We start from the raw sequence: 26,745 nt of genomic DNA on the forward strand, positions 1-26,745 counted from the left end.
GCGCGATGTCCCGGGCGCGGCCGAAATTGAGTCCCCGGCTCCGTCCGACGGACCAGGCCGCAGCTCTTAGGGAGAGTCCCCGACCCCGCAGACCACGCCGCCCGTGTCCCGGAGGCAGAGGACACCGGCTGGAGGGCAGCAGGAGGTAGGACTCGCGGTCTCAAGGGGTTTTTAGGAGGATTTAGGCTGGAGCCCCAGGTAGTTGCTGCCGGACAGAATGGCTGCCAGGCCACGCCCCTTATGCGATATCTTATGTCAAATCGCATACAAATCGTATCCTATCTAGTATCCTATCTGTCCTATCCTATATCTTATGCGATATCTTATGTCAAATCGCATACAAATCGTATCCTATCTAGTATCCTATCTGTCCTATCTAGAGTGGCGCCGTGAAAGTAAAGAAGTACCACTTCGGCCAGCCAGCTGTTGTTGAACTACACATCCCAGCATGCCCTGCATCATGGCCAAATAGCAAAAATGTAGCAGGGCATGCTGGTATGTGTAGTTCAACAACAGCTGGAGGGCTGAAGGTTCCCCATCTCTGCTCTTTGGGCAGTGTGAAAGTAATGAGGATCTTACATGCCTGTTGTAGACTAGATCATGACATTTTGGGTTCTAGGTAACTGGTCTATGTGGCAAGCATGGACATAGGTTCTATAATCTGTGTCTCCTGAAAGGAATTGCGGAAATGCTTGCTGTAGCGTCCATGTATTCCTCAGACAAACCATGTATTCATCCAAGTCTGTGATGTAGAAGTTGTGGAATGAACTGTAGCGCTCAACTGTGAAAGGGATACGGGCGACAGGGTTGGAAGTTCCACACAAGCATTAGGTCGAGAGTCAAAAGGTTGACATGAGTTTTTCATGTTTTTTTGGGGGAGCCGACGTGCGCCGCGCGCAGCGGTTCACTTTGTTGGTGTCCATGTCGACTGTGGTGAAAAAAAGCGTGAAAACCTCCTGTCGATATTTTGACTGTCCACCTTCCAACCCTGTCGGCCTTAGCCATTTTGACCTAAGCCCTGTTAACCGGTCGACCCAAACCCCTTTGAAATACACGGTTAGTATAAGAAAGCGATGGATTCCTACTGCAGGGTTCAAGTGGGAAATGTTTCTGAAGGTGGCCGACATTAGTTACTGAGTTCCATAGGTACCTTTCCCCAGGAGGCTGTCCGGCACTTCATGCAGGATGAACCCCGATCACCAATAGCAGGGCAGTCTCTGTGCGGCCTCTGGTTCCAGAAACTGCAATATTTATATCCAGTAACCTGTTGCCTGATGATTGACCTGACCAGCGCACTACATGTTTGCATGTGCTAAATCCAGCTTAACCCTGCTAATTATAGCAAACCTTTCCTGTCCTCAGACGTAACGCGGTGCTTGAAGTATTGTGGCATAGTGTTCAGTTACTGTGCATATGGGGGGGGATTGGATTCTATAAATTGCTAAATAGTGCCATGTTGTTTGGGAAAAGCAGACGCCTAAGGGGGAAATTTCACCCGGGATGTTGCTATTGGCAACCAAACAGATTCTATCTATCTTTTAGAAGGTGCTAAATTATAAGTAGATTCTGATTGGTTGCCCATAGCGAAGAATTTTACTATCCCGTTGAATTATATATAGACCTGCTGTAGATATTTATTTAGGAACGTTTGTGGGTAATGCATTGCCTTTCTATCCAGATCTTCTTATATGCATCAGATTTAATGCTTTATGGGGGGCATTCAATCCCGGGTCACGACTGTCGTTCCGTCCCGACATTCATGACCCTGGCCCGTTTTTTCGTTTTGCTCGACTGCATATCGCCAGCCAGGATTCAATGTCCCGCCTGGCGATAGCTGAAAAGGGGGCGTGTCTGTGTAAACTGCCGTATATTGTCCAGATTCGGCCATGACCGCGACAATTCATGGCCGTTATGGACAAAACGGGCCTGACTGCTTAGTCTGGCCTGTTCTGTCGATCTGCCTCTTCAATACTGTCGGGGCAAGAGAGCATCGAATAGGCTGCCGCCGCTATTTACCCCATCGGAAATTGCGTCAGGGATTGAATACCCCCCTATATCTGTTAAGGAACAACCAGGCTGCCAGTATAAAGCTGGAGAACATTGGTTAATGTTCCGCTTCGTAGCACGACTACAGAATGTGAGCTATTTTGGAGGAAAATTGGGATATTCAGTTATTGAGTGATATCTTATCGCATGTCTGTGATGTGAGTGGACTAGTTTTATTTGTGTACATCGGCAATACCGTATCCGGTCGACGGATCCTACAATGTCTAAATTCGACTTTTTAGGAAGTGGAACCTGTGTGGAGGAAAGACGGCAGAATACGGCTGTCTGTGAATAGGTGTGTGCTTATATATCTGACTTTCCTAAATATTGGCACGCATTGAATTGGCTCGCAAGAATCAAGAGAAACTCAACAGACACCCCAAACCACTTGGCCGATCACCCATGTCTGAATGTGGGGATATTCTAGATTGATCACCTAAAATATTCTCCTGTCCAGTCTTCTAGAATGTTCCAGACGATTCCAATTTGCACGCATCATGGTTAGGTTCCCTATTAATTGAGTGTGTCCATAATCGACAAGTCGACTATGTCTAGATTGACAATCACTGTGTTAACCACTAATGGGACAGTGGTACACGTATACGTTGTCCATGTTTACCTGTGTCGACATGGAGACTGAAAAACTCCTTTCAACATTGTCACTTTTTTTTTTATTTACAAACTTTATACAGAAAAGCAAATTTGTTAATTCCCAAGAGTATGTAGACCAGGCCTGACCAACCTGTGGCTCTCCAGATGTTGTCAAACTACAAATCCCATCATGCCTTTCCACAGTTTCGCTATAAGGGAGTGCTAAAACTGTGGCAAGGCATGCTGGGATTTGTAGTTTCACAACATTTGGAGAGCCACAGGTTGGCCTGTCCTGATGTAGATGGTGTGCTCACCTCACACTTAGAATTTGTACAGGTTTACTAGGTCAGTACTCATAATGAATGTATTACAGTTTAGAGTAACGTAGGACTGTCGACGCTTCAAACAAGTTGAATGTTCTGCTTATTGCTAATCTTCATAGAGTGCAATAATAAAATAGTAGGGTCATTTCCCTGTATAAGCAGCTGTGTGTGATGTCTGGAAATAAACAGATCAGGGCTAAGTTTATCCTCTAGTCTAGTCGTGTGTGATTACCTTCAAGTCCGTGGCACTTGCCTATTGTGCTAATTATGGGAAGGCTGCGTCTACAACCGTTGACCTTGGAAGCTCTAAAGGAATTCCTTTTTTAAAATACACTCTTTAGCCAAAACATTCATTGTTCCCTGTGCACAGCTTGAAAACTTACTGTAATTAGCATCTTGTAAAGTTACCCAAGTCAGTAGTGTTGTTATAACATTATAACTGTAATCTGAAATATGCCTAGCCCAATGGTTCCTTAACTGGTAGCCTAGAAGCAATTGGATGCTCTAAGGCTCTTGCATTGGTGCCTTGTGTTGGTGGTTCAGGATCGAATCTAATTATGGTCAGTCATAGAGGCAAGACCAGTGCTGGTGGCTGCCAATCAGAAAACATGTGGGCCATCAGAAGCGCAAATGTGCACCACCACAGAACTGACCCAAAATGTGGGTTCACATTGGAGCAATGGGGACTTTTTTCCAACGTCGGAACCAATACCAGTCAGCTCAGACCTCCCATATGCACTGGAGCAATGTTGATGAAGGATGGAATGAACACTGTTCCGTCCTTCATTAATGTGGATGGTATCGCTAGGTTTGATGTCCAGCGCATCAAACCTAGCTTTGTGCTTATTGCACATACACACTGAGCAATATGGGCGATGTGCTGGTCTGATCCGCCTGACTGGATGGTATATCGCTTGTTGTGTACCCAGCTTTAGGATGACAGGTAGGCACAAATGACTTAATTATTTTTTAACAAATAGATTTGTTAAAAAATAATTATCATAAAATAGAAAAATTGCTGATGTTCACATGCATGGCCAACCTGTGGTTGTGAAACTACAAGTCCCAGCATGCCTTGCCACAGTTTTGCTATTAGGGAATGTTAAAAACTGTGGCAAGGCATGCTGAGATGTGTAGTTTCACAACAGCTGGAGAACCACAGGTTGGCCTGTCCTGGTCCAGAGCACTGGTATTCAAGAAAGTAAGTTTGGGAACCAATGATCGAGCTATATACTAATCCTATATCTGTTTCATACCTCCCAACTGTCCTGTTCACAGCAGGAACATTCCGTTTTTTTGCGGACGTTCCCGCATCCTGCCGGAGCCGGCAGTGTGACCCGTGTGTGTGTGTGGGGAGGGCTGTTGTAAGTCCCCACTGTCGCCTGTGAATAGACGTGACTATAGGCCACACCCCCAAAAATTCCGCCACCCCATCATTGCGCGTTTGATCATCCCGGCTGCTAATGATGAAAAGTTGGGAGGTATGGTGTTCTGTCTCCGGCATGCGCATTGGGAGTCAGGGTGCGCAGAAGACACAGAAGCAGGCACCCTCCACCCCCTCTGTGCTATACTTACCCTGGCTAGGAAAGTACGGCCAGGGTAAGTATATGATGGAGGGGCTGGGGATGGGCAGTAGAGACTCATTGGGTTCAATATACAAATATTATAATATCTAGTATCGATGAACAGTTTTTATATAGCGCAGCATATTCTGTTGCGCTTTACAATTGGAGACAGTGATACAACAAACTGGGTATTTACAGATAGTCAAAAGGTAGGTGGGCCCTGCTCGCAAGATTAAGATCTATAACTATGCAGACAAAGCACTGAAGGCAGTATATATAATCTCTTATAAACTCTAAAGGCCCGTACACACTGAGTGATTTTTCGCCCGTCTAAACGATTTTTTTTCCCTGGGTTGGACGGCTTTCCATAGCAGGATGCTTATACCAGCAGATGAGAGGCGGTGATGCGGGAGCGCACATCAGCACTCACCGCTGGCCCACGCACACTGAGCAGTGTGTATGGGCCGTAAGATTCTCCGATGACGGAATGTCTTTCTCTCCCTGTGTGTAACTTTCTGTGTATCCGTAAACTGCCCGGCGGTTAGGTCTATTTCTGTGGCGTGAGGCCGTTTTCCTTAGAAAGGAAATCCTATATTGGACAGAAGCGATGTTCTAAGCTCGGGAGGGTGGCCCCTCACTTCCCCAGAAAAGAGGCTTAGCCGAAATGTAGCGTGCGTAATTATACCCTCATTACTCAGCAGAATTTTATTCAACATCTTATTTTGGGAAGCCGCAGCAGACCCTCGGCTTGCTGATGAACCTTCATGCAATCGAACTATGTTTAGGAGGGGGTCTGCTAAGGGCTGGCTTGCACACGTTTCCACAATCATTCATTTGTTCTGATTCATGGGTTGATTTGCTCGTTGGTGAATGTAATAATTGTAAGATAACTTTTATATTGCCAGATACAGCAGCACATTCCTTTTTGATTTTGTTGGCAGCATACATGCTGTGGGTGGGATTAAAATACATTGCCGCCTGCCCACCGCGATGCCAGCGCATATGTACTAACATATGCGGCTGGCATCGCGGTGCGGTAACTGAGACCCCCGCGATACCTGTACTGTGGTGTGCGGGGGGTCTCCGTCACCTCCCTGCCGCCTGCTTCTCTCCTTACATCGGTGACAGCTAAGCAGGCTGTCCCCGGCGCCTCCTCCTCCCCCCTGCAGCCAGAAGGACGTCCGGCTGCTTTATTAGGGGGAGGAAGGGCTTACCTTCCGGGTCCAGGAGGACCTGGACCAGGTAACCCAGAGGGAGGGGGAGAGGGGGGTCGGTGGGTTTGCGGCGGATGCATCGGGCGGTGAAAAGAAGCCCATAGGCTTCTATAGGGTATCACCACCCACAGGTGGCGATACCCTACAATGCGGTATTGTGCTGGCGGCCTTTTAATACATAGGAAAATGCGGTAAAACGGGGGTTTTACCGCATTTTCCCCTTAGTACATCCCACCCTATATGTGTAAAAGTCACTTAAGCTGGTACACGATAGTAGATAATTGACCTGATGCGACAGCGATTATCGGATTGTTGTGCAAACATACACACTCTGCAGTTTTAAACACAATGTTTTCAATGGTCTTTAACTAGATGCACGGTCCTGCGCGTCGCTATTGCCCGCAGGGAAAGCCAGTGCTTGCAATGGCTTCCCTGCTTGATCGCGGTGCTTTGCCTATAAACAATAGGCAAAGCCCCGCTCAGTCCGATTGCTCAGTACACAGCATCGAGGGGTGAATCGTGAGTGTACCGTGATGTGTGCGGAACGATCGTGTTTAAGGGTAATGTGTGGGAATTTGTCCGTGCACAATTAACTCACGGATAATGATGAGACTGAATTTTTTTTTTTTTTTTGGGTGGGGTGCCCAAAATAATCCCGTTAGAGCAATTATATTGTTGCTTTGATCAGGCACCCAAATAGACAGGGTTTAGCAGTGTGTGTGTAGCGGCGTATCTAAAAGTCCTGGGTATTGAACCCAAACTCCTGTTTGGCACCTAAACCACAGACTTTTCGCACATTTCTTCTCACCGCCTCAGGAGACAGCGATCGGAAATGTCCTTATAATGGGCAACTGAATGGTGCAACAATTGAATCCATGCTTCCTTTTGCGTCCCCTACTGGTAGTTTGGGGGAAATGATTGAATCACAGCCATGATTTTTTTTTGCAGTTTAATGCAAAACTCAACCGTGAAAGCACATTTTTCCCCCACACTCTCCTGAGCAGGGGTACAGTGGAGATGTTCTTATTTTAAGGTAGAAATGCCAGGGGCACATTGCTGAACCTCCCTATCTCATACCAAATAACATGGATCTGGAAATGTTTTCTCTAAGGAACTCTGCTGACTAGTGTAATGCTGTGTACACACGGGGGCAATAGGGGCTATAATCGCTGGAAATATGGTCGCAGGCGACCATATTGCCAGTGATTGGAGTGCGCACCAGCGATAAATCGCCGGGTGCGCGCTCCCGTTTTCTGCCCCATTGTTATCGCTGGTAGCTAATTACCTCTGCAGCTCCCCCAGCAGAGGTTCCTTTTCATCAGCGACCATCTCTGGTCGCTGATGCAAAGGAGACACTGGGCAATATATTGCTCAGGAATATATTGCTAGCAATATATTGCTGGGCAATATATCTCCCCCCGTGTGTACGGGGCTTTAGTCCGAGACTGCAGTGACTTCTTATAATGGTCTTGGTGGCATGGAACTCCAACTTCCAAAAATCCTTTTCTCTATAAATCGTTAAATCCCAAGCAATCCAGATACACGTCCAATAGCTGTCTGTTTGTTTTGGAACCCTGTACAGGTGTCTCCGCCCTTGAGTGTTACTCATGTAATTTAAAGCACATTTTCTACGTGTGCTATATTAGACCAGTATAACATGTTAATGTTTCTCTCCTGTCTATCGAGGGAAAAAGATCAAAGTATGTTTAGTAGTTATAATTGAGCTTCTCACTTTTAAGAGCCCTGTTATTAAAGGGCAACACGTGTCACCGATTTCTGTATAGTCGTATTGCTATAGATCAAAGGATGTATACTGTTTATACTAAAAATGGCCGCATCATTGTCGTTACAAAATCTTCTGCTGCAGGGTGACATTTTTATGAAGGGAGTAAAGTGGTGTACACATGGGGCGATTTTTACTTGATAGTCAAAATCGCCTAGAAGGTTAGCCAAAATTGCCCAGTATGTACACTGCAGGCGATATTGATGGACAGTGATGCACTCCTGCGCATCGTTAATGCCCCCCCCCCCCCCACTCCGTGGCTCCCTTCAGAGCTGGCATTGGCAAGTGTGTATGCACTTGCATATGCCAGCACCCCAACTGGGTCCCCACAGCTGCCAATATCTGTATCGGTGGTGGGGATCGACTAGAGTGTAGTGGACTGGCAGTTTGAGCAACTTGATATGCAGACCAGCACTGTCTGGATTGGTTGATTCCTATACATGGGCGGGGCAGTGATACCACTGCAGCTCAACTGAGTGCGGCTTTTTCACCAGATATTGGGGAAGATGTATAAAGCCTGGTGACGTGATCAAGTGGAAGGCGATAAGGCAGTAGCCAATCAGCTCCTAACTGACCTTATTGAAACACAGCCTGTTATTTAGCAGTAAGGAGCTGATTGGCTGCTGCGTTATACCAGGCTTAATACATCTGCCCCACTGTCTTAAAGGAATTGGGGTGAGGGTCTGCTTTCCCTATAATGTATTTGTGAGGTTATTCAGTCCAGAGCAGCAGCGGATGTCCTCTTAATGTTAAACAGTGTTTCATGGTTGATATCTGTAAATGGAGTTTGGAGGGTTTAGTGGTCCTTCAGGTTCACTAGACAGTCCCTTTAAAATTGTAGGAGCATATGTCAGCTAGAACGATGCAGAAGAATGAAAAGCATTTACCTAGAGGGCATTTCAAGTGCTGAGATTATGGTGTTCAGCAAATAGTCTGATTGGATCAGGTTAATCAAGTGAAGAACGAAAGGATTTCATGACGGCTGAGTTGTCGCTCAGTCGTTTTTACAAGCGCACACCCTTTATTTTGCCCTGATGTTGCTTTTAGAAGGCAGCAGGAGCTTGGCAGAGGCTGCACCTGGGAGCAGGGATCCTCTCTATACCACCCTTCACAGGGACGGACTCTCCTAGCACCCAGTCAGCCGACTGCAGCTGTGATGTGTGTGCGCACCCTGTAGGATCTGTGCCAATGCAGACCTATATCACCTTATCAATCAATCCTGTGACAGCAGCTACTGTTGTGGCTGGATGTCGAACGCAGGGTCACATGTTGACGTTCATGCGTTATAGCTAGACAGACCAACCTGTGGCTCCCTGGATGTTGCAGCACAGAGTATTTAAGTCCACCCTGTGTGTGTCTCCATGTGTAATCATGATTAAAATGAAGGTGCCCATACTCGAGCGCGATTTCACGGTGGATTGGCCACTTTTCTTCCGATTGTGGTGATGATCAGATAAAAAGTGTCCAGATCGCATGTGTTTGACATCAGGACATCACGGGTCTGAGCATCGCCTCGGAGCATGAAGATCACATGGGCCGAAATATTTAATTTTCGGGAGCGCAGGCAATCGCACATCGCACATCGCACTAGGGGGAAATTTACTAAGACGAATACGATTTTTTTCTTATTCTTAAGACGAATGAATACGAATGCAAAATAAAAGTAAATAAATAAAAAAAATGGCTGGGGTCCCCCCCACGGCCGTACCCAGCACCAGGCTCAAAGTGCCGGGGCTGGTTTAAAAAAAATCAGGGAAAAAATTAGATAGGGCTCCGCTGATTTTTTAAAACCAGCCCCAGGGTCTGGTTCGCAAAATACGGGGGACAAAATGAATAGGGGTCCCGTTTTTTAAGAACCAGCCAGCAGGGTAATGCCACAGCCGGGGGGGGAGACTTTTTATACAAGTCCCCCCCAGCCAAAGCATTCATACCTACCGACCAGTCAGCCTGGGCAGGGGTCCTGGGGGAGTGGGGACCCCCCCAACGAAGGGGTCCCCCCCCCCCCCCCCCTCCAGAAATTACCTGCCCAGGCTGAAGCCTGGTGCGGTCCTCGGTAACCCTGGGCTGTGGGTACCGGGCTGATTAAAGTTGTAAAAAAATAGAATTATAAACTATTGTCTAATTCTGTAGAACTATGAGTCCCAGCAAGCCTCCCCCACATGCTGGGACTTGGAGAACCACAAGTCCCAGCATGCGGGGCATTAAAGGGCCTACTGGAACCTCTAGTTCCACAATAATAGAAATAGTTAAAAATGCACACTGACACACATGAAAAATAAAACTTTAATACATCCAAAGCCCACACATACTGATACTTACCTTTCTTGAGCCCGTAGGTAGGTCCCCGGGTCTGGTGTCCGCCGAAATCCACTTTATAAAGTCCTATTTGCCAGCCCCCTATAGCATCCTGGGATACCAATGGGAGAATTCGCAGTCGATCCCCCTTGAACCACCCGGCAGCTTTCAGTGCAACAGGATTGCATGCGATACACCGTATGCGGTCTTTTGTTCATACGATGTCTCGTATGCGATCCTAGCCATACCTGCCTTGCTGCGATGCAACATATCTCTCCTGCAGTACGTGCGATCCTCAAGCTCCAATGTGATGTGCACAAGAACTGATGTCAAATACATGCGATGTGGATGCTTTCTATGCACTTTATCATCGCAGTCGCATAAAAATGTGTCGGTGCTGCCGGAGGAGAACGATATTGCCCATATTGGGCAATATTTAGCTATTAACATGCAATTTCCAACGAACATCAGCAGAAAGTATACACAAATGTTTTGATTCATTTCAGCCATCCCCGTGTACTGCGAGTTGGGGCAATGCCAGTTTTGGCCTCCGTCCTAAGCAAGTGTTAAAAAGAGAGCATTATAGCAACTTCAGTGAGTGACGGTCATAGGCCCAAGGAAGTCTGCTGCTTCCCTGTCCGTGGTATTCTTTCATACCCCCCCTCCCGGCCTGCTGGGTTCATGTGCAGTGCAGCATAAACTTGTTATCCTTTGTTAAATAGGCTTAGCTAAATCAGCTCCTGTGTTTTTGCAGCTCCACTTATTCTCCTGCTCAGATCTAAACTGGAAACTGCTTTGTGTTGTCCTTCAAATTTGGGACTGCCTCGGGTAGGGAGGATTGACTTGGCGCTGTATAAAATTCCAGTAGCACAGGAGATCTCTGGATTCCAGTGTATAGAGCTCCTCCGGGGTGGGGGAGTGGTTGCACTTAAATGCCCCCTCCACCAATAGGCTTCTACAGTGTGACGATGATTACCCATCACTTTGCCACTTACCCTGCATACACTTTAACGGGACTAATATTGGCAATTGCGGTCACTTTAACGCTAATGGTTTAAAAAAAAAAAAATAATCTAAAACTAGTACAAATAAAGGCACATTTTATATTTCAACCAATCTAACAATTATGTTTATTATATAGCAAGTTTCTAGAAAAGCAGCAGCTGGAAATCATTCTCAAAAACTTTTCGAGAAACTCTTGTCCATCAATTTCCTGTTCCCTTCAAATGGAACAAATCTTTATTGGCTATGAACAATAATAATGTGTGTAAACATAGCGACGTGTATACAAAGTAATGGATCTGTCGCTCTTCCAAATGGAATAATACTTGCAGGTGGGCCACCAATAAGTGGGTGCGGGTCCAAGTCAACACGGAAATGTCGACCTAGTGCATATCTGTTGCTCTAGTAGATGTCGACCGCTCATCCGGTTACCAAATAGGTGCGGCCAGTGATAGTCCAGCATGTACTTTAATGTCACTTTGGTCAGGAACACCTACATTAAAGCAGTAGAACATTTGAGTCTGTCTTGTTTTTAGCCAATCACCAAATGGCACTGGTGAATGACTGTTCTCTACAAACTGTGTATCGGTGAGCTACATCACACGTATATGTGTATATTGTTCTTATCTTTGTGTCTATAAATAGAAGTGATTGTTGGCATTGTCTATACATATCTCCCCGGTTTTGCGCAGAAGTTCTAATGTTTTTTATTCTTTTGATAATTTTAATCTCTTAGGAAGACACATACTGCACAACAATAAGAAAGCACAATGGAGTTCTACGAGTCAATGTATTTTACAATCCTCTTCCCACTTGCGGTCGTTCTGATCCTCTTCCTCCTGTTCTGGCTCTCCATGAAGGAGACGTCCTATGACGAGATCCTTGAGAAGCAGAAGAAAGACCAGAAACTCCCCTTCATCAAACTCGACAAAAAGAAAATGGACAAGAAAAAGAACAAGAAGAAGGAATCTCAGAACGGTAACCTTCACGAGTCCGACTCCGAGGCGGCCTCGCGTGACTTTGATTTGGGGGATGCTCTTTCCAGTGAAGAAGAGCATGTTGTCCCAGCTCCCGTAATTCAAGCGGAGATCGCTACCAACGTCCGAGAGCGCAAGAAGAAGGACAAGAAGCAGATAAAGCCGGTGGTGGAAGAACACGTTCACAAGGAAGTCAATGGCACAAAGAATCCGGTAAAGAAACCGGAGACTGTTCCTGTAACAAAGCAGCCAACGCCACCACCTGAGGCCGCGGGGTCCAAGAAAAAGCAAGGACAGAAAAAGCAGAAAAATGGACGAGGTATTTCTATATTCTTTATTTACCTGTAAAACATTGTTGAAGAAAATTAGAAGAGCTGTCCAGAAATAGCTAATTGCACACTGTAGAACGGGGTGGTCAATCCGACCCTTAAGATCTACGAACATGTCATGTTTTCCAGACCACCTGTCTGTTAGGAATGAGTGCAGCAGGTTTGAAAATGTGACAGTTGGTAATGACTGCACCTGTGCACCAGGTAGGTGGTCTGAAAATCATGATCTGTCTTTAAATCTCCAGGTTCAGCTTGGCCAGCCCCACTGTAGAGGTACATCATTGCAATAAGACCCATAGCCCTATTATTTACAAATGAAACCATTGATAAAGTTGTGAGCTCTCTTGACGCTTCCTCCTGACTCTCTCAGCTCAGGATTATACCTGAGAATACCTGTAAGAGCAGTCTTGATTACTGAACCTTTTACCAGCCAATCAGCTCCTAGCTGCCATATTATAGGCTGTGTTAAGAAACAAAATGACATGAGCTGAGCTTAGATCATCTGCCCGTCCATCTCTTCTCCACATTATCTTTTTCTAAACTTTGAATTTTTTTTTTAAAATATTTTAAAATATACAATGTGATTTCTTTAGGTGTAGCTAGTGTATAGGGTTTGTGTTCTTGTGTCTTTTGATTGTTGCATTAACATTTAGTACATTCGATGGGAGACTTTAAAAAAAAATGGTACTTATGTAGTATCTGGGCGTCCGATTTTGTGATTGTATGCCTTACCTTAAGGCATACAATCAGATGCGATGCGATTCGATGCGATTTTGCATAGGATTCAATGTTAAGAAGGTCCTGTTCATTTCCCCACTATCCAAGTGGGCATAGAGTTGATTTTATATAGCGCGGCGAGCGCAGCGATCCACCGAGCCCGAAGCGTGGCGAGCGGACGCATATTTCTTAAAAAGTATTCTGTGTCCCCTCGCGGGGCTCACTACGCTCGCCACGCTTCGGGCTCTATGGCTCGCTACGCTCGCCACAGGTTTATATCCAACTCCATGCCCACTTGGATAGTGGGGAAAGGAAAAGGACCCCTTTTTCCCATTGAATTCTATGTTAAAATGGACTCAGACCATTTTAACATTGAATCCTATAGAAAAATCTTGACCATCGCATACGATTTGGTGATGCGATGTGATCCGATTTCTAAATCGGACGCCCAGATACTACATAAGTACCAAAAAAATATTTAGAAATTGTTCTGGTATTCCCGGAAACCCTAAAAATCAGTTATCAGCGGCTATCGCAGAAAAGGAGGATTGTATTGTGGTATTTAAAAACAAAACAAAAAATAAATTCCTTGAAAATTAAACATTGATGTTTTCAGACATCATTCCCGTGCTGTACTTGCAGCTGTGTGCGCTATGTTAAATAGTCCTATATTTAACGTACAAGATGCAAGTGTTTAATGCTTCCAGCAACATATATTTTCTCCCATTTAACTGTTTTAACAGACTGCATTTTGTTTATCTCTCTGCCATGGGCAATTTTTGTGACATTGTTGTGTACCTGTGGGAATGTATTTGTTTTAGTGTTTTACAGTAGTGCTATATATTTAACGGATGGCTGGCAATTCTCAGTGGATCTTGCTTGGGAGAATATACTGTACATGTATTGTATTGTTGCAGAATTGTGTTTAGCATTGGTCTGTTTGCACGTAGGTGACACTGGGTAAGTTTATGGGACTGTGAGGGTGCTACGGGACAATACTGTGTGAAATGATGGGACTGTGAGGGTGCTACGGGACAATACTGTGTGAAATGATGGGACTGTGGGCCAGATGTATCAAGCTTCCAAAAGCTATAAAGTGAAGTGACAAACATCTAGCCAATAAGCTCCTAGCTGTCATTTATCAAACCCAGCCTGTAACATGACAGTTAGGAGCTGATTGGCTGGCTTTTTATCGCACTCCGTTTTATCACTTTTTGAGGTTCGATATATCTTGCCCTGTGTGTTGGCCCCTAGATTATTCTGGGCAAGTTTAAGGGACTATGGGGGTTATTTTGGTTCACTCTTTCTGACAAATTCCTCCTTAGATGGAAAACCATGTGCACTGCAGGGGGGCAGATGTAACATGTGCAGAGAGAATTATCTTTGGGTGAGTTAGTTTGTTTCTGTGCAGGGTAAATACTGGCTGCTTTATTTCTACACTGCAATATAGATCTCACTGTGAAGTAAAACCCCACCCAAATCTAATTCTCTCTGCACAAGTTACATCTGCCCCACCTGCAGTGCACATAGTTTTGTCCATCTAAGAAGGAATTTGTCATAAAGAGTGAACCAAAATAACCCCCTATGTGTTTGCAGATGGATGACCCTAGTGGGATATGACACTACTTCTACCCATGTTTAGCCAGAGCTTGTCGGTCTTGCTCTGCATGCTGTCGGACCACATCGTTGCTAATAACCTGCACTACCCGTGCTCTGCGTTCACATATTGAGTACAATTATCCAGTCAGGTGACTACATCTAATGGAAATTCAGAGTGCCTGGGGCAGAGCGTGTGTGTGCTGTGCTGTGTGTGTGTGCGGAGCTGATTTGTGACAGAGACTATGGAACACCTCTGTGGTTACCGCTGTAATTTGTCTGCGTCTCATAAGGCCGCTGTCACTTTTGTTAATGAGCAGATATGCCTGTCTGTTTACATAAAGCTATTACTTGGCTCTAAGCTGATGAGAGGAAACATGTCTCATGCAGTATTATGCAGGATAAGAGGCAGCATCCTGGGTGATTAGCAGGTTACTAGCAGACACTGTACTGAGCCTTCATACAACATTTCCATGCTGACCTCTAGGTGTCTGGCTTCATTAATACACATCACCAATGTATTCTGTATTCCACAGATATAACTGTGCCATAGAAATGCCATCATTTTACCGGTGAGAACTTCTACCTAGGAACACTTTTGTATGGAATTGATTTCTACAATTTATAAAGAGGTGTCCACGAACATCAAACATCCTTGCGCATTAAACAGTCCTCCTAGTAGCGTGACTCGGTAGTGCGGGTCTTTTTTTTTTTTCAACGTATTAAATTATTTGCAAAATTGAGTAAATGCTCAAGCAGCTTCTGATGATTAAAATTATATTTAGCATGCCTATATTCTGTGTTAAGAGCGCTCTTTCGCATCAAACAGGCCTTCTAGTAGCGCAACTCGTGGTGCTGGTCTTCTTTTCTTTATGACTTATTACATTATTTGCAAAACTGGGTGAATATGGTGCTCAAGCAGATTTTGCTGATGAAAATGATATGCAGCATGCCTATTTTCCATGGGTGTGACTGTTGCTGCAACTGCATGCAAACGCTATGTTATACCCCTTTTACACCGCTTCAAAACTCCGGGTCTTTGGCGGGTCAGACCCGGGTCATCGGCGGTGTAAATGGGTCACGCTTTGTACCTTTACACGGGACTTCTACCCAGGTCCTGACCTGGGTAGAACACGGCCAGGACCTGGGTAGAGGGCGGTGGAAATGGGTACGCCGGGTCATCTGACCCGGCTCCCATTTACATCAATGGGAGATGTACAACCTGTGGACCGCAGCATCCGCAGGTTGGATGGGGGGCACAGACAGGCTGCGCTGCTGTCTGCTATACTCTGCAGACAGCAGCGGAGGAGGTGAATGTATGCCTGTGTGCGGCATCCATTCACCTCCCGGACAAGGCTGGGGGTGCACGGGGGCTGGGGTCAGCCCAGCAGATTACCTTCGTGCTGAGCTTGCCCCCAGCGCAGCGGTCCCGGCGGAGGCGATCGGCACTTGGAGATGATGTAATCTCCAAGCGGCGGGGGGCTGCGGGCGGTGAAATCGGAGAAAACGCCGGGTTGCACCCAGCTTGCAGCAGGGATCAAAAACCTGGGTGCGACCCGGCGTTTTTGGTTTAAAAGGGGTACTAGTGTTTTCGTGGAAAACACAGTAATGTTCCTTTAAAATTTCTTAGGCAGGTACAGTGGCAATGTGTTTGCTACAAGCTTTAGCTGAACTAAAAACCCTAACTCAAAGCACCTGAACGCAAGTATGTATGTAGATATTGATCATAGAGGTTCCAAAAAATATTTATTTTTATCATTATTCTTTAGCAATACCTCAATGGCTTAACTCTTTGCCATGCAAAGGTTTATGGTTAAAATTGTTATTGATATGCAGATTAAGCGATTTTTATTTTATTTTGAACAGATGATTCCCCTATTAATCCAGAACCGAAAAATGAGCAGGTGGTGCCTTCGAAGAAGGTGGAAATGGTCATTCCGCTGGCAGAGGTGAAGCCCCAGGAATCTGTGTCCGTAAAGAAGACTGCTCCGAAGAAGAAGCAAAAAACAGAGAACCGTATGTATCATTGGAGACAATCAACGGTTTAAGAGTTGTCCTATAAACTCAGGAATGGCTTTCCTGTTGTTCTAGCTTGTTCTCTGAGGCTTTCAAAATACCCAACTCTGGGAAAAATCATTAACTTTGTTTTGCTTTGTGCCACAAGACATCGGTAGCAATTTCTGCCTTTTTAAGTATGTTGTTAGTAAAGTGCCATCACTTTGGTAGGAAGCCAGGAATTACTGCTGTCAGCTTTGTCAGGGTATTGCAGCTCTGCTTAATGGAAACTGGCAGGAGGCTTCCCCACTTTAATAGGCAAAAGATAATGGAGTCTAGGGGGGTATTCAATTCCAGCCGCTATTTTCGCTGGTGGAAATAACGGCACTTGCCTATTCAATGTTGCCGTTACCGACAGCATTGGAGGCAGTTTGTCTTTAAAACAAGTCTGATCTGTTTTGTGGGAAACAGATGCGGATTGTCAAATTTACGGCCGTTTTTGACAATCCGCTACCGTTTTCCCCGATCTGCGGACTGGTTTACGACTGTCGAGTCAAAACAGCCCGTGATTCCGACTATCGGAATCACAAATTGAATGCCCCCTTATTCTGTATTGTACATAGATCTATACTTGGTTGACAAGTCCGTTTGGTCACCTGGCCTATTTGGGGAAACCCGATTCTCAAATTGATGTTTACACCCCAATGCTCTGTTTATTTTCAGCGCTGGTGGATGAGCCGCTGATTATTCCCTCTGTGTACATCCCTCTGATGGATAACTCTGACTCCGGGGTGGTGGAAAAGAAGGAAATTATTAACGTTGAGAAAGCGGAGACTACTGAGATCGTTCAGAAGACTGGGGGCAAGAAGGGCAAGATCGTTACGGATAAAGGGGAGCGCAAAGGTAACTACACTTCTTTCATTTTATTGGTCGTTCTTGCATCTTATGTAATGATATTGTAAACAGGATGTCGTATTTCCTTTTTGGTTTTGTGCTATGGCTCAAAGCCTGTAACACCAGTTAGGAGCTGGTTGTTTATCCCTCTACATTTTATCACTTTTTGAAGCTTGATACATCTGGCCCTTAGGTAGCTAGCTAGTATTTTGACAGGTGTGGACATACTTTTGCGGACTGATTCAAGTCTATAAGTAAAGCAAACAAGCAACTGGGCAAAACTATTCTGCACTGCAGGTGGGGCAGATGTAACATGTGCAAAGAGAGTTAGATTTGGGTGGGGTATTTTCAAACTGAAATCTAAATTGCAGTGTAAGAATAAAGCTGTCAAACAATTGTGGGCTACATGCAAAAGCAGCCAGTATTTATCTTATACTGAATAAATCTAACCCACTTAAATATAAATCTTTTTGCATGTTACATCTGCCCTGCCTGCAGCGCAGTGGTCTTTGCACATTTTACATCTGCCCCACCTGCAGTGCAGCATGGTTTTGCCTATTTTAAGAATAAATTTGCTCTGCATTCAGATCTGAATTAGACCCTTTGTCTGTTACTTTGTCTCAGTATATCTCTGGGCCTATCTCCTTCCTCCGGTGCTCACTCTGTTATTGGGCCGGTGCACTTGAACCCTGACCTACTCAGTGCCTGTCCGGTAACCGGTGTCTGCATTTGTATCTTCAGTACCAACTTTCTGTACAATAAGTCTGAAGGTGGGGAGGGTTTGAATTTCGGTAATTCCTAGTTAGTGAGTCTGGTCTCGGGAAGATGCTGCGCACTTTAGGTAAGGCTCACTGACACACTATTTTATTTTTTATTATTATCGGCAGTCCGCTTTATTTTACGTATTAAATAATGGCTTCCTGAGCAAACGGAACAATGGGATGTCCATATTTGGGATATAAATATCGTTTCCAGTATTCTCTAACTTTCTAATTGTGGCATCTGAGATCTTTCTGCATCAGGTAGGATTTGGCAGTGAGTGACTGCTGGCATTTCCTTACAGGAGGAGGCTGGGGATTATTGTATAGTCCTTTCATCCTAAGCATATGGTGGCCATGGTAACACAACCCCCCTACCAGAGTCCAGACCAAATACCTAATTAAAGCAGAAATACAGCGTCTCCTATAACTTTCTCTTTCAATGGTCCTGGTGACACAGCTCAACACTGGGATGTAGGAGGGTCCGAAGGAGCCAGGCACCTATCCTAAAGCTTTAGAGGGTAGGCTCCTCCCCTACTGCATCCCTGGACTCTCCAGTTCGTGTTAGGTGCCCACTGGAGTGGGTGCTATTCTAAAGGGCTGCAGGAGCAGCCGAAGAATTAGAGTAGTTAGGGGATTTTTATTGTTTTATTAACTTTCACCCTAGCTAGGTAGGCACAGTGTGAGGATTCTCATAGTGAATACTCACACTGCTTGCGCAGCAGGAGCTGACAGAAGCGCGTCCTGTCAGCTCACTGTGCACAGGGGAGACACTGTCTGGTCCCCCTGTGCAGCGCTCATAGCCTTTTCTAAAAGGCTGCCTGGGCTCCGGAGTACCCTGAAACCGGCTCCACGTTTAGGTGGGGATCATGGGGGACAGGCGCTCCGTGATGGCGGCGGCCATTTTATGCGGAGCTTACACGCTGAGCTCCTAGATGAGAGGACAGCAGCGTTGTGACAGGCATGTTCCAAGTGATCCCCATTTGAGGGGGAGACACTGGAACTAGGAAATCCTACCTAAGGAGCGGCTTGCTGGGGGTGGTTGGCGCCAAAAGGTCACGGACCCCGCAGCAGCAGGGACCTGTGGTCTCTTCCTTCACTCTGACTTTGGCGCCTTTCAGAACGCTTGCAGCGGAGCTGAGCTGGCTTACTGATCCTGGCAGAGTGACTTGGATTTCCTGGGCATCGCTTCCCCGCAGTTGAAACCAACAGACAGATAAGTGATTGGGTGCATTGCCTCTGTATAAACGCTTGTACATTGTTTGCACTGTGTATACTGATAGATATACATTTATCACTTGCATCATGTCTGAGCATCAGGCTGTGGTTTTGGGGGAGGGAGCCCTTAATGCACTGAGCGCGTGCAATGTTTGCACACAAAAGTTTGTCCCTGAGCATGGCCAAGGGGGGCTTATGTATTACTTGCGCTGATGTGAGACCCATGGGCAGTGATCCCCATAGGGCAAAGCATATGGAACCTGCGTGGGCCAGGGCCCTAGGCAGGTCAGTAAACGCTTTGGTGCAGCTTTTGGACAGGCAGAGTGATGGGCTGGTAGAATCACAGAGACCTATGCCATCATCTCAGCAGTCGTCTGGCTCCTTGCCTCTTACCCAGGCAGATCCTGCACTTATCCAGGTGATGCAGGATACTGCAAAAGGGATTAACAGGTTCAGTGAAATGCTGGACAAAATGGATGAAAATGTGGCAGGGACCCCTAGAAGGTCTTATGCTTTAACTACTGTGGTAGATGAAGAGGAAGGAGAGTATACTGACATCCCCTGGGATCAGGGTGATGATTTGGAAGAGAACTCTGCTGCTGGTATAGAGGATCTCATTGTAGCTGTGAAGCAGGCTTTAAAGCTGACTGTGGAGGATAAGACTCCTGTTAAAGGTGTTTTTAAGCGACAGCGGAAGGAGGCTGTTACTTTTCCTTCAGATGAGGGGTTACAGGAATTGTTAGAAGGGGCTTGGAAAACTCCTGATAAGAGGCTTCAGATGCCAAAACGATTCCTAAATCTGTACCCCATGCCAGAGTCTCATGCGGAGCTCTGGGAAAGGGTCCCAGTTGTGGACGCTTCAGTGGCACGTTTGTCCAAGGCTACTGTATTACCAGTACAGGGCGGTGCAGCTTTTAAAGATTCTGTGGATAAAAAGCTGGAGGGAAACCTCAAGGCTATCTTTGAAGGGGTGGGGTTTACCTTACGACCCCTTATTGCTTCAGCCTGGGTTTCTAAGGCCATGATAGAGTGGGCTGGTGAATTATGCACCATGCTGCAGGCTGACCCGAGTGCATTACTGCTTGCAGAAAAGATTAAGGCAGCAGCAGAATATGCAGTTGAAGCAGAGGAGGAAGCTATTAAAATGGCAACCCGAGTGTCCACAGTCTCCATTAATGCCAGGAGAGTGCTTTGGCTTAAAGCCTGGGAAGCAGACAATGAGTCCAAGAAGGCTCTGGAAACATTAGCCTTCAAAGGAAAGGTACTCTTTGGTACCGAATTAGAGGAGATTATAAAACAGGCCACAGGCGGCAAAAGTACATTCCTGCCGGCCTCCTCAGCAAAGCAGACATCCAGATTTTCTGCTTTTAAGCCGTCCTTTCGGCCCTCCCCTAGAGGTGGTGCGTCCTTTCGAGGACAGTCTTTCAGGGGAAGGTTTCAGCCCTCTAGAGGCAAGACACAAAAGTCAAAATTTGGCTCTTTTCACAAGAAGCCTGCCAATAAAGGAGAGGATAAACCCTCTGCATGACTGTCAGGGGCTTTGCCCGACAGTGACAAAAGTGGGCGGGCGTCTCACACTCTTCAGGGACGCTTGGGCTTCTCTAGACCAGGATGCCTGGGTGCTAGACATCATAACACAGGGTTACAAAATCCCTTTCAGAGGGCCACCTCCGAAGAGGTTCATTCCCACATCCTTACCAAAGGAGGCACGGCTGCGTACAGCTCTTGTGAGAGCAGCGCACTCCCTTTTGGAAAAAGGGGTGGTGACACTAGTCCCCAAGACAGAGTGGAAGAAAGGCTTTTACTCCACGCTGTTCCTGGTGCCCAAACCAGACGGGTCTTTCAGACCAATACTAAATTTGAAGTCTCTAAATGTTCATTTATGGGTAGACCATTTCAAAATGGAGTCTCTACGGTCAGTACTCCTGAGTCTGGACCAGGGAGAATTTTTGGCGTCCATGGATGTCCAGGACGCATATTTGCACGTTCCTATACACCCGGAGCATCAGACCTTGTTGAGGTTTGCCATAGGAGACCTGCATTTACAATTCCGGGCGTTACCCTTTGGGCTAGCAACCGCGCCAAGGGTATTCACAAAGATAATGTCAGTAATGGCGGCGGTGCTGAGGCTCAGGGGAATCACAGTAATACCCTATTTGGACGATCTCCTGTTCAAAGCAGAGTCAGCAGCCATGCTGCAGAGTCACTTGGCAGAGGCCATCAGTTTTTTGCAGACTCACGGCTGGATTTTAAATTTGCAAAAATCTCAGTTGGTACCGTCACAAAGGCTCCAATTCTTGGGAGTCATACTGGACACCCATCTTCATCGGGTATTCCTCCCGGAGGTAAAGGCCAGGGATCTGGTCACCCTAGTCCAGGAGATTCTCAGGGCTCAGAGCATTTCAGTATGGAGGTGCCTCAAGCTCCTGGGGAAGATGGTGGCGTCATTCGAGACGCTTCAATTTGCCAGGTTCCACTCTCGGAGGTTCCAATGGAACATTTTGTCAGCTTGGTCAGGAGACACTTTGACCATGAAATCCGAGATGATAGTGCTGTCTTCGGACACCCGAGAATCCTTGAAATGGTGGACAGAAGTAGATTCCCTTCAGTGGGGTCGGTCATTACAGACCTGGGACTGGTTGATAGTAACTACCGACGCCAGTCTCAGGGGCTGGGGGGCAATAGTCCTGGATCTCAGGCTTCAGGGCCTGTGGACGGCAGAGGAATCAGCGTTACCAATCAACATCTTGGAGCTGAGAGCTGTCTGGAAAGTCATTTCCTTGGCGGGAGACAGGTTACAGAACCTCCCTTTGAGGATTCAGACCGACAATGCCACAGCTGTGGCGTATCTGAATCACCAGGGAGGTACACGCAGCAGATTGGCCATGTGGGAGGTGTCCAGAATCTTCCTATGGGCGGAACAGAATGTTCCAGCTGTATCGGCTATATTCATCCCAGGAATAGAGAATATAGAAGCCGACTTCCTGAGCAGGGAGGAGCTCAAGGAAGGGGAATGGAGCTTACACCCTCAGGTGTTTCACCAAATCACTTCGATGTGGGGAACTCCGGATGTGGACCTGATGGCATCCAGGATCAACCGTCAAGTGCCCAGGTTCTATGCCAGAACAAGGGATCCACTAGCGGAGGCAGTGGATGCCATGACTATTCACTGGCAGGGAGATCTCCTTTATGCATTCCCACCAGTACCAATGTTGCCGAGACTTCTGAAGAAAATACAGGGGCAGAAGGTTCCAGTGATCTTAGTGGCCCCGGATTGGCCAAGGAGATCCTGGTACTCGAGGCTTCAGAGGTTGTCTGTGGACTCATGGCGTCTACCTCTGAGACCAGACCTTCTAAGACAAGGCCCATTCAATCACCTGGATTCAGATCGATTGATTTTGACGGCCTGGCTATTGAAACCACCATCTTGAAAAGAAAAGGGTTTTCTGAGGCAGTAGTACAGACTATGATAAAAGCCAGAAAAGCTGTATCTTCGGCAAATTATTATAGAGTCTGGAAGACTTACATTCGATGGTGTGAGAGAAGAAAGGCTCATACATCTCATTTTAAGCTATCAAGAATGATGGAATTCTTACAAGATGGTTTTTCATCGGGCCTAAGCCTTCAGTCACTGAAGGTGCAGATTTCGGCCTTGTCCATCTATTTCCAGAAAAAGATAGCCATTTTGCCGGAAATTCAAACCTTTTTACAAGGAGTATCCAGGTTGAAACCTCCATACAAGCAACCAGTAGCACCTTGGGATCTATCACTGGTTTTGGAATGCCTTCAAAAGGCACCTTTTGAACCTTTAAGGTCGGCTGACTTTAAGTTTCTCACGTGGAAGCTAGTGTTTTTGTTAGCAGTAGCATCTGCTAAAAGAGTTTCAGAATTGGGAGCTTTATCATGTAAATCTCCCTTCTTAATTTTTCATGATGACAGGGCTGTTTTAAGAACAGTGCCTCAGTTTTTACCGAAGGTGGTATCTACCTTCCATTTAAATCGGGAGATAGTTCTACCTGTGTTTCAACCCCCAGAGGGTTCTAAGAAAAGGGACAAGTTGAGAACTTTGGATGTTGTGCGTGCCTTACGCATATATGTGGACAGAGTGAAGAGTGTCAGGAAGACTGACACATTGTTGGTATTGTATGACGTACACAAGATTGGTTGGCCTGCATCTAAGCAGACTATTGCTAGGTGGTTGCGGTCTGTGATAGCCTTTGCATACACCAAAGTGGGTAGACCAGTACCGGCCAAAATAAATGCGCATACCACCAGGTCAGTTGCCACCTCTTGGGCGGTTCGACATGGGGCCACAGCTGAGCAGGTTTGCAGAGCTGCCACTTGGTCATCTGTTCACACATTTGCCAAATTCTATAGATTCCATGAGTTCGCGTCGGAGGACGCATCATTCGGGCGAGCAGTGCTGAGAGCTGCAGACCTGAGCGTACCCTCCCAAAGGACCGGCTCTGGAACGTCCCAGTGTTGAGCTGTGTCACCAGGACCATTGAAAGAGAAAAAGGGATTTTTGTAAGAACTTACCGTTCGAATCCCTTTCTCTGATATGGTCCTGGTGACACAGCGATCCCTCCCTTACGCTCAGTAAGTATGCCAGAAGTTTCATGATGTTCATGTTAAAATGGTTAAAAGTTAACAGTTTTCTGTTATAAAATGTGCATATAATATGTGCAGGCGTTTGTACTGAGTTAATGTATTCCAGTGGCTTTGAAAGATGAACTGAAGAGTCCAGGGATGCAGTAGGGGAGGAGCCTACCCTCTAAAGCTTTAGGATAGGTGCCTGGCTCCTTCGGACCCTCCTACATCCCAGTGTTGAGCTGTGTCACCAGGACCATATCAGAGAAAGGGATTCGAACGGTAAGTTCTTACAAAAATCCCTTTTTCCTGTGCATCAGGTTCAGTAAAGGCTGACGGAGCGGTTCTCTATAGCAACGCGTCAGCGCTTTACAATATGGGGCCTAATTCAGACGGAAATGTCGACATGCATTGGGTCGACCACTGAAGGTCAATATGGCTTAAGTCGACACTTGAAATAGGTCAACAGGGATGGAAGTTGACACAAGCATTAGGTCGACAGGGTCAAGGTCGCCGTGGGTTTTTCACCTATTTGAGCCGACATGTGCCGACAGGCGGTATTTCATGTCCTACCAGCCACTAGGGCGTGGAGGGGAGAATAGAATCCATGCCTGAAGCATGACGAGCGCAGCGTTGCACCGATATGGTGTCCATGTTGACTACGTCAACATTTGGGACAACAAATAAAAATAAAACCATGTCGACATTTTGACTGTCGACCTAAAGTTTATGCCGACCTTCCATTCATGTCTACATTAAGCATGTCGACCGATTTCAAGTGTTTGCCTAAGCCATGTCGACCTTCTGTGGACACCCCAATGTATGTCGACCACTGATCCGTACCCATTGAGACCTGTTGGCTAGGCTGCAATTTTTGCAAGTGGAAAAAACCACGCTGCACTGCAGGTGGGGCAGATGTAACCTGTGCAGAGAGTAATAGATTTGGGTGGGGTGTGTTCAAGCTGAAAGCTAAATCTGCAGTTTGCACTCCGATCCGACGCGCATGAGATGGTGCATCCGATCGAATGTCAAACACATCGGATTTGGACCCTTTTCACCCGATTTCTCATTCCGATTCGGCGGAATTGGGAGAAAAGTGGCCAAACCAGACTAGAGTAGGGGGGGGGGGGGATAAGAATAATCAGCGAAACAAACTGACCCCCCCCCCCCCCCAGCCTAACTCTCTGCACATGTACTTCTGCCTCACCTGCAGTGCAGCATGGTTTTGTCCATCTGAATTCAGGCCCATAGGTTTTGTGACATTACTAAATACTGTGCTGATTATAGTAACCTGCTGGAAATCTCTTATTTTTTTTTAGAAAATGCAGAAGTGAAATCCAAGGATTTCTTAGTGTCCATGAAGAATATGATTTTCTCAGATGACGAGGCAATGTCTGTGGTGGATATGCTGAAGAAGAAATCCAGCTCTGTACAAGAGATGGTGCATAAGGTAAGATGATGCGTATTAGTAAGACAGCCAATCAAAATCCACTTCATTTACCATATACACAACCGTATTCCAGTGATGAATCTCCGGTTTTCCCGTTGCATCAAGTATCCACATAGATAAACACACAAGTGTAACAAAGTGGTATAGTCTGTGCGAGTTATTAGAACTACAAGAAATAAATGTCATTCTTCAGTTCTTGTAACTGAGACCAGTTTTACGTCTGAGCTTCTGTGACAATGGGGGTTATTTTGGTTCACTCTTTCTGACAAATTCCTTCTTAGATGAACAAAACCATGTGCACTGCAGGTGGGGCAGATGTAACTTGTGCAGAGAGAATTAGATTTGGGTGGGGTTTTATTTCAGAGTGAGATCTATATTGCAGTGTAAAATAAAGCAGCCAGTATTTACCCTGCACAGAAACAAAATAACTCACCCAAATCTAATTCTCTCTGCACATGTTACATCTACCCCCACCCCCTGCAGTGCACATGGTTTTGTCCATCGAAGAAGGATTTGGTACTTGTGAGTTATCCGGGCGCCCGATGTTGAAATTGAATGTCAGTACAATAAGAGTACGATGCGACGCGATTTCCCTTGAAATTTCCTCGTATCCAAAATCGCGTCGCATTGTATGGTATGCAATGCCACGCGATGCGACGCGATTTTAACACTGAATGATATTGGATGTTCACAACCAGGCCACTATCAACGTGAACCCGAAGCGTGGCGAGCGCTGCGAGGGGCGGCGGTACGCGTCCTCCGACCTTTTCATGCCCTACTATCCACTAGGGCGTGGAGTGAGAATAGAATAGTGTGGCGAGCGCAGCGAGCGGACGCGGATACCTTCACAGGTAAGCGCGTCCCTTCGTGGGCTTCACAGGTATCCGCGTCCCCACGCGGGGCTCGCTGCGCTCGCCACGCTTCGGGCCTCGGTGGCTCGCTGCGCTCGCCACACTATTCTATTCTCACTCCACGCTCTAGTGGATAGTAGGGCATGAAAAGGTCGGAGGACTCGTTCCGCCGCCCCTCGCGGGCTCGCTGCGCTCGCCACGCTTCGGGTTGGCGTCAATAGTGGAGTGGCCTTAACAATGGGGATGGGATTTAAGTTTTGTCACTTTTAGTGGGTTTTGGCCATTTTTACATTGAAATTAATGTAAAATCGGGTCTCAGGGACCATTTTACATTGATTCCAATGTTAAAATCGGGTACACTGCTAAAATCGGGTGCTGATCTCGTCGCGGCGCATCGCATGCCATTTGGTTAACACGCGATGCGACACGATCCAATGGTACCCGATCTAAAATCGGGCGCCCGGATAACTCATAAGTACCAAGGATTTTGTCAGAAAGAGTGAACCAAAATAACCCCCAATATAACCGTGTATAGTCTGAAACCTAAGGAC

General features: G+C 46.3%; 1 protein-coding gene across 9 annotated transcripts in view; it reads left to right on the forward strand.

Annotated features, from left to right (window-relative positions):
* KTN1 (kinectin 1) overlaps positions 1 to 26,745 on the forward strand; it is a 113,777-nt gene that overhangs the window by 20,214 nt on the left and 66,818 nt on the right. For all 9 annotated transcript variants that reach the window (XM_083166260.1, XM_083166263.1, XM_083166261.1 and 6 more), the window contains exons 2-5: positions 11,556 to 12,115; positions 16,305 to 16,454; positions 17,157 to 17,336; positions 25,213 to 25,343. In XM_083166260.1, the coding sequence (XP_083022386.1) occupies positions 11,590 to 12,115; positions 16,305 to 16,454; positions 17,157 to 17,336; positions 25,213 to 25,343 (987 nt within the window). In that variant the 5' untranslated portion in view covers positions 11,556 to 11,589. The remainder of the gene's footprint in view (positions 1 to 11,555; positions 12,116 to 16,304; positions 16,455 to 17,156; positions 17,337 to 25,212; positions 25,344 to 26,745) is intronic.

The sequence above is a fragment of the Crinia signifera genome, chromosome 12 (assembly GCF_055691185.1).
Source record: "Crinia signifera chromosome 12, ASM5569118v1, whole genome shotgun sequence".
NCBI lineage: Eukaryota > Metazoa > Chordata > Amphibia > Anura > Myobatrachidae > Crinia > Crinia signifera.